Raw genomic sequence first — 12,083 nt, 5'->3', positions numbered from 1 at the left:
ACCTTTTATTAAAGATTTAAATATTAAAGATTTAAATAGTAATATAGGATTTATAAATTAAATAGTAAGTATTAGTAATAAAGAGCTAGAAGTAATAGTAATAAATAATTTAAATATAGGAAAGAAATAAAAGTATATTATTATAATATTAAAGAAGTAATATATTTAAGTATTATACTTATAGTAATAAGTTATTAATAATAAATATTTTAATAAAAATATTTTAATAGAGTTTATCCTAGACTTAAAGGCTATTAAATTAATTTACTCTCTGCCTTTAAATAGATTATTATTAATTTATAGATTATCTTTAAAAGCTATTAATATATTACTTAAGAGTTTTATATTTAATATTAATTATAAAATAAATAGCTATTAATTTATAGAAAGCTCTTAAGAGTTACTATTAGCTAAAGCTAAGTTTAAAAATTTAATAAAGCAGTTAAATTATATTAAACTTTATTAATAGGAAAATCCTCTAGTTAATTTAGCCTTACTTTTATTAAAAGCTTTAATTCCTAAGAAAAATTCTTTTTAAGTTAAAATAATAATATTAGATATTATTAACTTTTAAATTAAAGTTAATATTAAGATTTTAATAATTAAAAATAAACTCCTTAAATAGAAAAACTATTAATATTAGAATATATAACTTTAATTTAATTCCTAGTAGTAATTTAAGAGTTTAATATTTAAAGTAATTAAGAGAGATAATATTTATTAATTTAATTTTTTTCTTAGGACTTTATAATATATATATAGGAATATCTAGGTTAAGCTAATATATTTAGATATTCTATAAGTAAGAAAAAATCCTTTTATATTAAAATAATAAAATAAATTCTCTTATAACTAGGTATATATATATAACTTAAATTAATTATTTATAAAGACTTTACTTATATAATAATTTAATTTATTAAATATATATTATTTTACTTTATTTAAGTTATAATTATAACTATTACTTTATAAATATTAAACTTATTTAAGCTTATAGATTATAAATATTATAATTATATATTATTATTTTATATATTATAATATTATTATATTTATAAAATTTAAATCTTATTACTTAAAATATTTAATATAAATATTATAATTAATTTATTTATAAATATTAATTAACTAAGAAATTATACTCTAGGTAATAATAGTTAATATTTATTACTATAACTTAATAGTTTAACTCTAAGAGTATATTAAAAGAATCTTTTTATTTAATATTAATTTCTAGTTAATATAATTTTAACTATAAGATATTTTCTAAGTTTTAATATAGCTAAAGTAATAATATTATTTAATAGTTATAATAATATAATATAAAGTATAATTAAGTTTAATAGATATTAATATTAATATAATAAAGCTTACTATTATAATAGTAAAGATAATATTAAACTTTTAATATAATAATAATATATATTACTATAATAAATATTATTATTTAATATATATAGCAGATATTTATCTTATTTACTATTAAATCTATATTAACTATTCTTAGCTAATAGCTTAATAATTAATTTAATAAGCTAAATAAGATATAACTTTAATTAACTTATATATAGTATATATATCTAATATTTTTACTAATTATATTTAAAATATATATAATACTTTACTATTAATACCTATCCTACCTATTATTAACCCCTACTATAACCTATTATATCTATAATATCATTGCCTAACCAATATCTACAAATAGGGGGTGCACCGGTAGGTAGGTATACTGACCTTTGCACTAGTCTACTAAGTTACAACAGGTTTAACTCGATATAGGTTCCCAATCGCTTCAATCCCTCTACCAAAACATCAATCTCACAAACGTATCCCATTCTTACATAGCCTTTAAAGTCCTTGTTATCACCAAACCACTTTAAACCCGCCACGAGCAACACGTTATTCTTGCGCAACAGGTCCAAGCAAAAGTCGACGTCGTTAACAGTTTCGCCATTCTTATTGTTAAATCGAACGAAAGCGGTCGTACCGGCTGTGGGTTCCACCCATGAGCATACCGACTTGTAGCCTTCAACAAACTCCTTGACCAGTCGCGAATTGGTTCTCGCCAAATTCAAGCTGCGATCGACGAGAGATGGCGATACTGCTGGCGATAGAGCGTATCTCGCAATTTGGTCGTCGATCTGCGAAACGCTGATGGTGGTGTAGTCTCGTGCCGCCATTATGGTGGACATGATGGATTTATCCCTACTGGCAATCCAACCAAGTCTGTTGCCAGCCAGAGCATACCCTTTCGACATAGGTCCTGTCACGATTGACTTCTCGTAGCCCAAGGCCGTTGCTGGCTGCGGTACTTGGATCTGACCAGATGTTCCTCCATGGAACAGCGGCCGATAAACCTCATCTGAGAAAATAATCACGCCTTTCTCTTTTGCTATTTGGGCAATGCGGTTCAATACACTGTCCGGAATAGGCACGCCGGTAGGGTTGTTAGGGTTATTGATTATGATCATCTGGTATTTATTGTGAGTGGCAGTTCTCTCCATTTTGCTTTCGTCCGCACCTTTGTGTTGTCTTGGATCACATTCATCAGGTCATCCGTATTGGGCACGAAGTTTTGTTCTTCTTTCAACTTCCACAACGTGACTTCTGCGCCAATGCTGCGAGGAACATCATATAGTTGCTGGTATGTCGGGTAGACGCAAACGACATGGTCTCCAGGCTCTAGGAGGCTACATCGAAAGATCAATAAGACATTGAAGATGGAACGATTGCGAGCTTTTACTTTACCTATACAAAGACAAGAAGTTAGCACATTGCACCTTGGGTAACAATAATATCCTCAACGGCAAGTTGAGCGCCCTCGCCACTGCAATGAGCTGCAATTCGTTCCCGCAGTGTACGCGAGCCAGGAATACTGCCATAGGTGAGTTTGATGCTTGTATCGATAGGGCCTGAAGTCTGCGTGTCTTTGCGCATGCCAACCAAGTCATTTATGGATACAGACGCAACACACGTCTCGGCAACGTTCAGGACTCCAGCCGTTGTCTCATAGTTATACATCCATTGCTCGACAGCAAAAGGGACGATTCTAACCATCTTTGCGATCTCAGAAAATTGTTCTTATGTGTAGATACTTTCGGTTTGCAGTTGAACACCCTGGTATCGAGTGAGTACCTGTAGTTCAAGATTAAGTACTTAAATAATAGGCGGGCTACTGACCCACCCTGGTACGCCCTTCCATATCTTCGACGTCCTCTACTGACAGTGGACTATTTTGGATGTCTACCCAGGTTTTCGATTGAGGTTTTGTCTTGCCTGGTCTTGTGTGCTTGGGTTCGCATTTTGATATTCCAGCTTGGCCTCTGAAGTAAGGGATTGTCTGATAACTTAGCCATAACGTGAATCGTTTGTCTGTTTAATTTTCCCCCACAAAGCTTGATTATATTTATTAGGCTAATCGACAGGGATAAAATCCGGGGAAGAATGCAACTACTGTCTGCCTATGTACATAATTAACTGGGTTTGGTCCATGCTATTCATGGCTATCATGCTTAGGGTATGAGCTGCCATTCTGCTATATCACCGCTATCGTTTGTTGATACTTGGGTAAAAAGCACGAAAATGCGCTGCTATGATGGCGAGTATTGTTCTGCTAAACCGTCACCATGTGATTCAGAATTTCGACAAGGCTTTTAATGACGTGAACGTAATTAGCCAAACTAAGCTCTAGAGACAAGAAATCTATGCGTACCCTGGTATCGTTTGGAGAGGTTTGCTTTAGTAACGCAGTCACTTGTTCGTGCATGTGTAGAGATAGAGTAAACATTGTTTAACAAAGCCTCACAAGGCAGTCTTAGTCATGGAACAGTCCAGCACTCGATCAAGTTATACGTAAGAAAATTCAGCACTATTTCTTATCAATTAATATGAGCAAGACGTTGATTGCAAATAGGTAAACATGTTAAACATCAGCATGAGCATAAGCATGAGCATCAAGTTTAGGGTAGCGGCGTTGAGAGACAAATAAATTTTTAAGTTTTCCCGACCAGGAACAATTGCAAAACCATTCACGTTACATGCGGGAATTTTAGGCCGCTACTTGGAAAACAGCGAATCATGGGTTATCATTGACAGAGTCATGATCATGAGAAGTTCATGTATCTTAGACAATTCCTTAGTACATACTGCATGATAATGTCTAAATGCTACTATCTTATCGTGCTTAAAATGGAGAAACGCGCCGAGATCAATGACGTCAGTCCCATTTGAAACTTGACCGCCTACCTGCACGCGATTTCATCCCATGATAAGAGTATAATATAATTTCGAATCTATCAAATGAAGAGACTCGCCATCAAGACAATATGTTACGTGGGTGAAACAGCGACTTCCATTGGCCTGTGCGTGCTTTGAAAGTTGAAGCTGTCATAGTTTCATGGTGCTGGTTGCTAAAGATACCTACACTGGACCATATCAAATCATGAGACCCATAGTTAGTGGCTGTGCCAACCAATCACAAATCTAGCCTTTGACACTGGCCGATGTTGGGGACAGACGCACCCTCCGTACCTGCCTCCGGTTGCCTAAATGGCAGTGGAACGCGGGGGCGCCACTCCTCGGCCAAACAGCTTATCCTTGTCGCGCTGATACGGAGAGGTGCTCGTTGCTTAGCCGGCCGTCGTTTAACGACTGACCGGGCTTCACCTCCCATCAACATCCATTGTTCCATCACCAAAACTGCATCATCCTCGTATCGCTGCAGTTATGGCTCCTACATTAAGGAGCCTCCTGATAGGTGCTTTGGCCCTTTGGCCTGGCATCGCGATGGCCTCACACAACGCAACCTATTCGCAGGCCGATCAACTACGCGCACAGTTAGCTCTGATGGGCGATCGTCCAGACGGTTGTCCTCCATGGTGCGTCATTACACTGCCATCGATACAAGCACAATTCTCTTTGCTGACCTGAACATAGCTTTAATTGTCTCCTCCCAGCGCACACATGTGCGCAATACGCCGGCTGTAACGAGTTTAATGGGAAATGCGCCTGTCCTGAGGGATTTGGCGGTGACGACTGTCTCGAGCCCCGTACGATCGCCCTCCATTCTCCTGATATATACGGAATATAGACTGATCGTCTTGATAGTATGCGGCTCACTCCCCAAAGGAAAGGATCGCCCAATGCGTTCGGGCTCAACATGCGAATGCGACGAGGGTTGGACCGGCATCAACTGCAATGTCTGTACAGACAACAAAGCCTGCAACGCTCTCATGGAGAAAGGTGAAGGTGGTGTATGTTATCAAAACGGAGAAGTCGTAAACCATAACTACCAGATTTGCGATGTCACGAACCAGAAGATTACGTCTTTGCTTGGCAAACAGCGCCCAGAGGTTACGTTTACCTGTAAACAAGAAGACCAGACCTGCGACTTTCAATGTCAGTTCCACATACCGCCTCGTTCGCCATGAGCTCTGCTAATGTATGTTTCAGTTTGGGTTGATGCCGTGGAGTCTTTCTACTGTCACCTTTCCGAATGTGACTCGTCCGCCGATTGGGAGGAGACCAAGAACACCACTTCCTACAAATGCAACAAGATCAGCTGCAGCTGCATTCCTGACAGGATGCTCTGTGGTAAGGATGGATCGATTGATCTTACCGATTTCCTCGATCAGTCTATTCAAGGCCCGGGTCGGTTTGAGTGTACTCAGAAACATGGTGGCACCCATGACTGCGCCTTCAAAGAACCTGAGATGGATGCGTTGATTCTCGCATTAATCGGCGATTCCAGCATCTTCCTCGACTGTCACGCTGGCGAGTGCCTCTACGAGACAGAGGTACCGGGATGGAAGCGACCCGTGAAAAAGATTAACACACCCCTTATTGCTGGCGTCATCGCTGGTTGCTCGTTGTTTCTGGTTGCTGTCATCATCCTGACGTGGTATCTGTCGAGGCGAAAGTTGAACCATGGGGCGATTCGCTTGGAGGACTCCGACGACGAGAGCACCAAATTGATGGCTGATCACAAGCCTGCATCACTCTACTTCGACGACGTTGCTTACAATCTCAATGGTAAACAGATTCTCACAGGAATACGTGGTATTTGCAAACCGGGGGAAGTAACTGCCATCATGGGTGCTTCTGGAGCAGGAAAGACGACATTCCTCGACATACTCGCCCGAAAGAATAAGCGCGGACAGGTTCATGGTAATTTCTATGTTAACGGAGAAAAGGTCGACGATAGCGACTACAAGAATGTTGTTGGATTCGTGGATCAGGAGGATACCATGCTCCCTACTCTTACCGTTCATGAGACGATTCTTACCAGTGCCCTACTTCGACTTCCCCGCGACATGGGACGTGCTGCCAAGGAGCAACGAGTACTCGAGGTCGAGAAGGAACTTGGCATTCACCACATTCGTGACTCCCTTATCGGTTCTGAAGAAGGCAAGGGCCGTGGTATCTCGGGTGGCGAGAAGAGACGTGTTGGAATTGCCTGCGAACTGGTGACCAGCCCCTCGATCTTGTTCCTGGATGAACCCACCAGTGGCCTCGATGCCTACAACGCCTACAACGTCATTGAGTGTCTTGTGACCCTTGCGAAGACTTACAAGCGCACCGTCATCTTCACAATCCACCAGCCGCGCTCCAATATTGTTGCTCTTTTCGACAGACTGGTGCTGTTGGCGCAAGGACGAACTGTTTATTCAGGCCCATTTGACCAATGCCAGAGCTACTTTGACGAAATCGGCTATGAATGTCCTCCTGGATTCAATATCGCAGATTATCTTGTCGATCTTACCATGCATGCTGGTAGTACCCAGTCGATTGACGACGGAACTGTCGGCCTCGACAACAGTAGTGTTGGCCCCAGCAGCACTCGTGCAATCAAGTCTGTTGCAAGCATTTCTGGTACCACCTCTGGAGACGACGATGCTAGCTCAAGCAGACCCAAGAATCACCGTAGACATTCTGTCAAGGTTCGCCAGGAGCGTCAGCTGTTTACTCGCAGAAAGACTGTCGATACGGCAGCGTCTTCAGATGCTGGTGGCGAGGATAATGGCGCTTACCGACTTCATCAGAACCCTGTTGACTCTCTAACTGCCCCTCTTCTTGAGGACCCTCACGACCTGCCTCCAGCAGCTGCCACTGGAACCGATCTCGACATCATGACTCAGTCATTCATTCACTCAGAGATCGCCCGCTCAACTCATGACGAGATCCAGCAAGCCATCCACACCGCAGAGAACGCCAACGGCACCAATTCAAATGGCTATACCACCGAGGGGCCGAATATTCATGTCAGTGCCGTAGGAAAAGGATATGCTCGTGTCGGATACCTTCGCCAGTTCATCATTTTGTCTGAGAGGACATGGAAAAACCTTTACCGAAATCCAATGCTCATGCTCACCCACTACGCTATTGCCATCGTCTTGGCTGTTTTCTCGGGTTATCTCTTCTATGGACTCACTGACGATATCCCTGGCTTCCAAAACCGACTTGGTCTCTTCTTTTTCTTACTCGCGCTCTTTGGGTTCAGCACCCTCACGAGTCTCAATGTTTTCGCTACCGAACGTCTCCTTTTTGTCCGAGAGCGTGCTAATGGCTATTATGCACCTGCCACGTACTTTGCGGCCAAGGTACTTTTCGACATTATTCCTCTTCGGATCATTCCCCCAATCCTCATGGGCTCCATCATATATCCCATGACAGGACTGGTAGCCGACTCGACGCATTTCTTCAACTTCATCCTCGTGCTAGTATTGTTCAATATGGCTGCAGCCGCTGTGTGCCTGTTCATCGGCATTGTTTGTAAGGATGGCAGCGTGGCAAACCTGATTGGCAGTCTCGTCATGCTCTTCAGTCTTCTTTTTGCCGGTTTCCTTCTCAACCACAAGGCTACTCCAAAGGGTGCGCTCTGGCTCCAGACGCTATCCATATTCCACTACGGCTTTGAATCACTTATTGTGAATGAGGTTCTTCATCTTACTCTTGTGGACAGCAAGTACGGCCTCGAAATTACTGTCCCAGGCGCAGCAATCCTCAGCTCTTTTGGGTTCAACAATGACGCCATGTGGCCTGACATTAGAAACCTGGGAATATTTGCTGCTATATTCATCGTCTTGTCTTATGCTGCTATGCACATTCTGCTTGTTGAGAGACGATAGACAGTACAATTGGATTTGGAGCATCATCGAGGACGTTGTATATATTGAGAGATGAAGGAGGCTGTTGCCGTACTTCGCAGTGGTGCACGTGGGTATATGTTGAGCCGAAGACTACTGGCGTTGGACTATGGATATGTTTTCCCCTGTAGTTTATGAGTAATTGTTGTGTCGATTTTCATATTAGCTAGCCAAGACATGTGGGAACACCACATCAATTTAGAAACCTTGGAATTCGTTCAGGCGTCGTTTTGACCGCTTCAAAATGTGATATTTGGAATAGTTACAGTAATACATGGGATACAAAATATTGTACAAGCCATTAGGTATAGTTTACTCCATCTTGCCACCAGTAAACTCCTCGGCAATTCTCTTCTGTCGCTTCACAGAACGATCATACTCGGTTTCATAAAAGTCCATAATCTTCGTAGACACACCAGTCGTGGTTTCCAACATGTCGTTGATTGAGGTTGGCTTGCCCCATACGTCCCATGTGTTTTCGGCGGAGCCATATCGACCAACATCGAATCCTTGCTTGTGGAAGAAGTCCTCGGCGAAAATTGTGTCAATCTCAGCCTTGAGCTCACTCTCGCTAACAATAAACTTGGATGCATTGATGTAGAGCTCCATCAATGCATCTCGGCGAGCCTCGAATTTTGCTGACAGATTTCGTTCATTATTGGCACGGCTCCGCTCTGCACGTTCGAAACGCCCAGGATCAACACTCGTTTTGGTATTTAATACACCTTTTAACACTGTGCTCCGGGTGAGGACGTCGTCCGCTCGTTCGGGTGCCTTGACAGCCTCATGGTTCTTCTCGAACTTGTGGCTCACACGCTCGTTGTGCAACTTTATGCGGGAGTTTCGTCGCTCCCAAAGGTCTTTTAGACCATCACCAAGATTCATTCGACGGGTTTTTGCCATAGTTTTCCTCCATTTTTGACTATCGTTCATGGGCTCCCGATTGTCAAATGGTCGTGGAGCTGTCTTAATGAGATAGTCGAGCCCAGCCTTGCTTTCGCCCCCAACGCGGGGGAAGACCTCGCGGGGCACTGGAAGATGACCTCTGACGCGAGGAAGCTTCTTTTCGTCGGACTGGGGTGGTGTGGGCAAACGAATGTATGATGGAGACTCTGGAGGGACTTGTTCGAGAGTAGCAGCCGAAGTTGAAAAGGCTCTCACAAGGAGCTGGCGGGTAGCCACCCTTGAGCCGGAAGTTGCGAGGCCAAAAGACATCGTGAAAGGAGCCAGCGCCGAGTTTAGCGCTGAAGGGCTCAGACTAGGATTGCAATTGAGGTTGTGACCCTGTCGTTGAATCCGCTTCTCGACCTTTACCTCAACGACAAACAGAGAAAATCGACGTCGGATAAAATCTGCCGGATTATCTTGGTCCGACGCCAACGCCGGCCCCTTGCCATTTAGCCCCGCCACCAGCCACCGAGGGAAGTAAGTGGGGCTCATTTTCGCTACTAAGAACAGAGAAAAAAAAGTTCAAATAAATTTCTGGATCACCCATCTTCTCTTTTCACTTTTGTCGCCAGTATCCTCGACCAATTTTTTCGCTATGGGTACTGGAAAGAAAGAGGCCACTCGGCGCGAGCGCCAAGGCAAAGGAGGAGATGGTCTTAACAATGTCAAGACCAAGGGCGAGAACTTCTATCGGTAAGTGCATTGCATTGCTGTTGATTGTAACCACTGGCCAAGCAAGGCTGACCATTGCCACAGCGATGCGAAAAAGGTGAAGCACCTTAACATGGTTCGCGATGGAGGAAAGGTCCAGAGAAACGCCATTGGAGAGATCACCAAGGCTGCCTCATACCAGTCGCGCGACATCCCCAACGCTCGTATCGAGCCGAACCGCAAGTGGTTTACAAACACTCGAGTCATCTCCCAGGACTCTCTCAACGCCTTTCGCGAGGCAATGGATGAGCAAGCTCGTGATCCATACCAGGTTCTGCTGAAGACAAACAAGCTGCCCATGAGCCTTATCAAGGATGGAAAGGATACTCAGAATGGAATCAAACAGCACAAGGCCAAGATGACCGTCGAGACGTCACCATTCGCCGAGGTCTTCGGTCCGAAGGCGCAACGTAAGCGAGTCAAGCTTGGTGTCAGCAGTCTGGATGACATGGTCGACGATACTGAGAAGAGTATGGACACCTATCGGGATCGTCTGGAGCAACATAAGCTTCTATCTGGCGCCTCTGGTGACGCTGAGGATGCTGATGACGCTGGTAAACCCCTCACCATGTCCATTGAGCCTGTTTTCGACAAAGGACAAAGCAAGCGAATCTGGAACGAACTCTACAAGGTCATTGACTCTTCGGATGTTATCATTCACGTACTCGATGCCCGAGATCCTATTGGAACTCGTTGCTTAAGCGTCGAGAAGTACCTGAAGGATGAGTGCCCTCATAAGTCACTCATATATTTGGTTAACAAAGTGGACTTGGTTCCTACGAGTGTAGCCGTAAGTTCATCCTTCCTCCCTTTACCATCTTTTGCATATGATATACCCCAATGTTCTTTGTCAGGATTTGTTCCCTTATGTACCATGGAACCTGTCTGTTATAACGTTGGGAGAATAACTGCCTGTCTCGACTGTCGTCAACGTTTTGTTGTTAGGCTGATGCGTGCCGTTTTGGTTACCATCATGAGACAGGCCAAGTGTCCGATTGAGTTGAAGTCTGCCTATGCCATTTACCAATTACGGGGCATCGATTGCATACTTCTTAGTGATGACACAAACATATCATACCTTTGAACACTTGTTTTGTATATTGGGTTCAAATACTAACTGGATGTAGGCTGCGTGGGTTCGCACTCTCTCCAAAGAGCACCCTACTCTTGCATTTCACGCCTCAATCAATAACTCTTTCGGAAAGGGCTCACTCATTCAACTACTCCGACAATTTTCCTCACTGCATTCTGACCGAAAACAAATCTCCGTCGGATTGATTGGTGGTCCCAACACCGGAAAATCCTCTATCATTAACACGCTGATGAAGAAGAAGGTTTGCACTGTTGCACCTATCCCGGGTGAGACTAAAGTATGGCAATATATCAGTTTGATGAAGCGAATCTACTTGATTGATTGCCCTGGTATCGTTCCTCCCTCGAGCACTGATACCCCGACAGATTTGGTGCTACGGGGTGTCGTTCGAGTCGAGAAGGTCGAACATCCTGAGCAATACATTCAACCCCTTCTAAACCGTGTCAAGCAACACCATATGGAGAAGACCTATGAGCTTAAGGGGTGGACAAACTCTACAGAGTTCCTGGAACTTCTCGCAAGAAAGGCTGGCCGTCTTCTCCGTGGAGGCGAACCTGACCTGGATGGTGTGGCCAAAATGGTCCTCAATGATTTCATGCGAGGCAAGATTCCCTGGTTCACACCTCCACCAAAATCTGAAGGCGAAGATGACACAAAGGTTGGGAATCGTGAGGGTAGACTTGGAGAGATGCCCCGCAAGCGAAAGCAGGACGAGACAGTGGATGATGAAGATGCTTCTGCCGAGGCACAGCTTCAGCAAGAGGCCGAAGCCGCTCTTGAGAAGGCCGGGGGACTGAGCTCTGGTGCTGATGAAGAGTCAGATTTCGAGGGGTTCGGCAGCGACACAGAAGAAGCACGATCAAGAAAACCGTCCTTTGGAGCTACAGTAGAAGGCGAGAGCGAAGGCGAGAGCGCCGAGGACGATGTGATATCGGTAGGCGGCTCTGAAGAAGTACAGGAGGCCGAGGAAGAGGCACAAAAGGCGCCTGCACCAACAGCTAAAAGTAAAGGAAAGAAGACAAAGGGTGGCCCGCCTAGTAAAAAAAGGAGGGCATAATCGGTCTGGAGCCAGCAAATCTCTACATTCATCTGAGGTACCTGCTTAAGCATCCTCAATAACTTAATGATACCCATGTTAATGTTTTGGTACCCTTGATCTACTTATGTGTGTTGCGTAT

The 12,083-nt window shown here is 43.3% G+C and overlaps 4 protein-coding genes across 4 annotated transcripts; 2 read left to right on the top strand and 2 right to left on the bottom strand.

Annotated features, from left to right (window-relative positions):
• Window positions 1-1,763: 1,763 nt before the first annotated feature.
• On the bottom strand, window positions 1,764-3,066 carry FSST1_004257 (pyridoxal phosphate-dependent transferase; the record flags this gene model as incomplete). Its single annotated transcript, XM_083230413.1, has 3 exons — window positions 1,764-2,480; window positions 2,531-2,699; window positions 2,783-3,066. 3 exons carry the CDS (start codon window positions 3,064-3,066, stop codon window positions 1,764-1,766), a joined length of 1,170 nt encoding a protein of 389 aa, XP_083087687.1.
• Window positions 3,067-4,734: 1,668 nt separating this feature from the next.
• FSST1_004256 (ATP-binding cassette subfamily G protein) lies at window positions 4,735-8,135 on the top strand (the record flags this gene model as incomplete). Its single annotated transcript, XM_083230412.1, has 4 exons — window positions 4,735-4,886; window positions 4,945-5,057; window positions 5,116-5,406; window positions 5,461-8,135. 4 exons carry the CDS (start codon window positions 4,735-4,737, stop codon window positions 8,133-8,135), a joined length of 3,231 nt encoding a protein of 1,076 aa, XP_083087686.1.
• Window positions 8,136-8,465: 330 nt separating this feature from the next.
• Window positions 8,466-9,368, bottom strand: FSST1_004255 (uncharacterized protein; the record flags this gene model as incomplete). The annotated part of the gene is made up of 1 exon (XM_083230411.1): window positions 8,466-9,368. One exon carries the CDS (start codon window positions 9,366-9,368, stop codon window positions 8,466-8,468), a length of 903 nt encoding a protein of 300 aa, XP_083087685.1.
• Window positions 9,369-9,696: 328 nt separating this feature from the next.
• Window positions 9,697-11,962, top strand: FSST1_004254 (protein NOG2; the record flags this gene model as incomplete). Its single annotated transcript, XM_083230410.1, has 3 exons — window positions 9,697-9,794; window positions 9,837-10,602; window positions 10,940-11,962. The coding sequence occupies 3 exons, from the start codon at window positions 9,697-9,699 to the stop codon at window positions 11,960-11,962; spliced, it is 1,887 nt and encodes a 628-aa protein (XP_083087684.1).
• Window positions 11,963-12,083: the final 121 nt, after the last annotated feature.

The sequence above is a fragment of the Fusarium sambucinum genome, chromosome I (assembly GCF_050947815.1).
Source record: "Fusarium sambucinum isolate potato_lamoka chromosome I, whole genome shotgun sequence".
NCBI classification, from domain to species: Eukaryota; Fungi; Ascomycota; class Sordariomycetes; order Hypocreales; family Nectriaceae; genus Fusarium; species Fusarium sambucinum.
The sequence above is the reverse complement of the archived record's forward strand: the minus strand, read 5'-3'. Positions and strand labels throughout refer to the sequence as shown.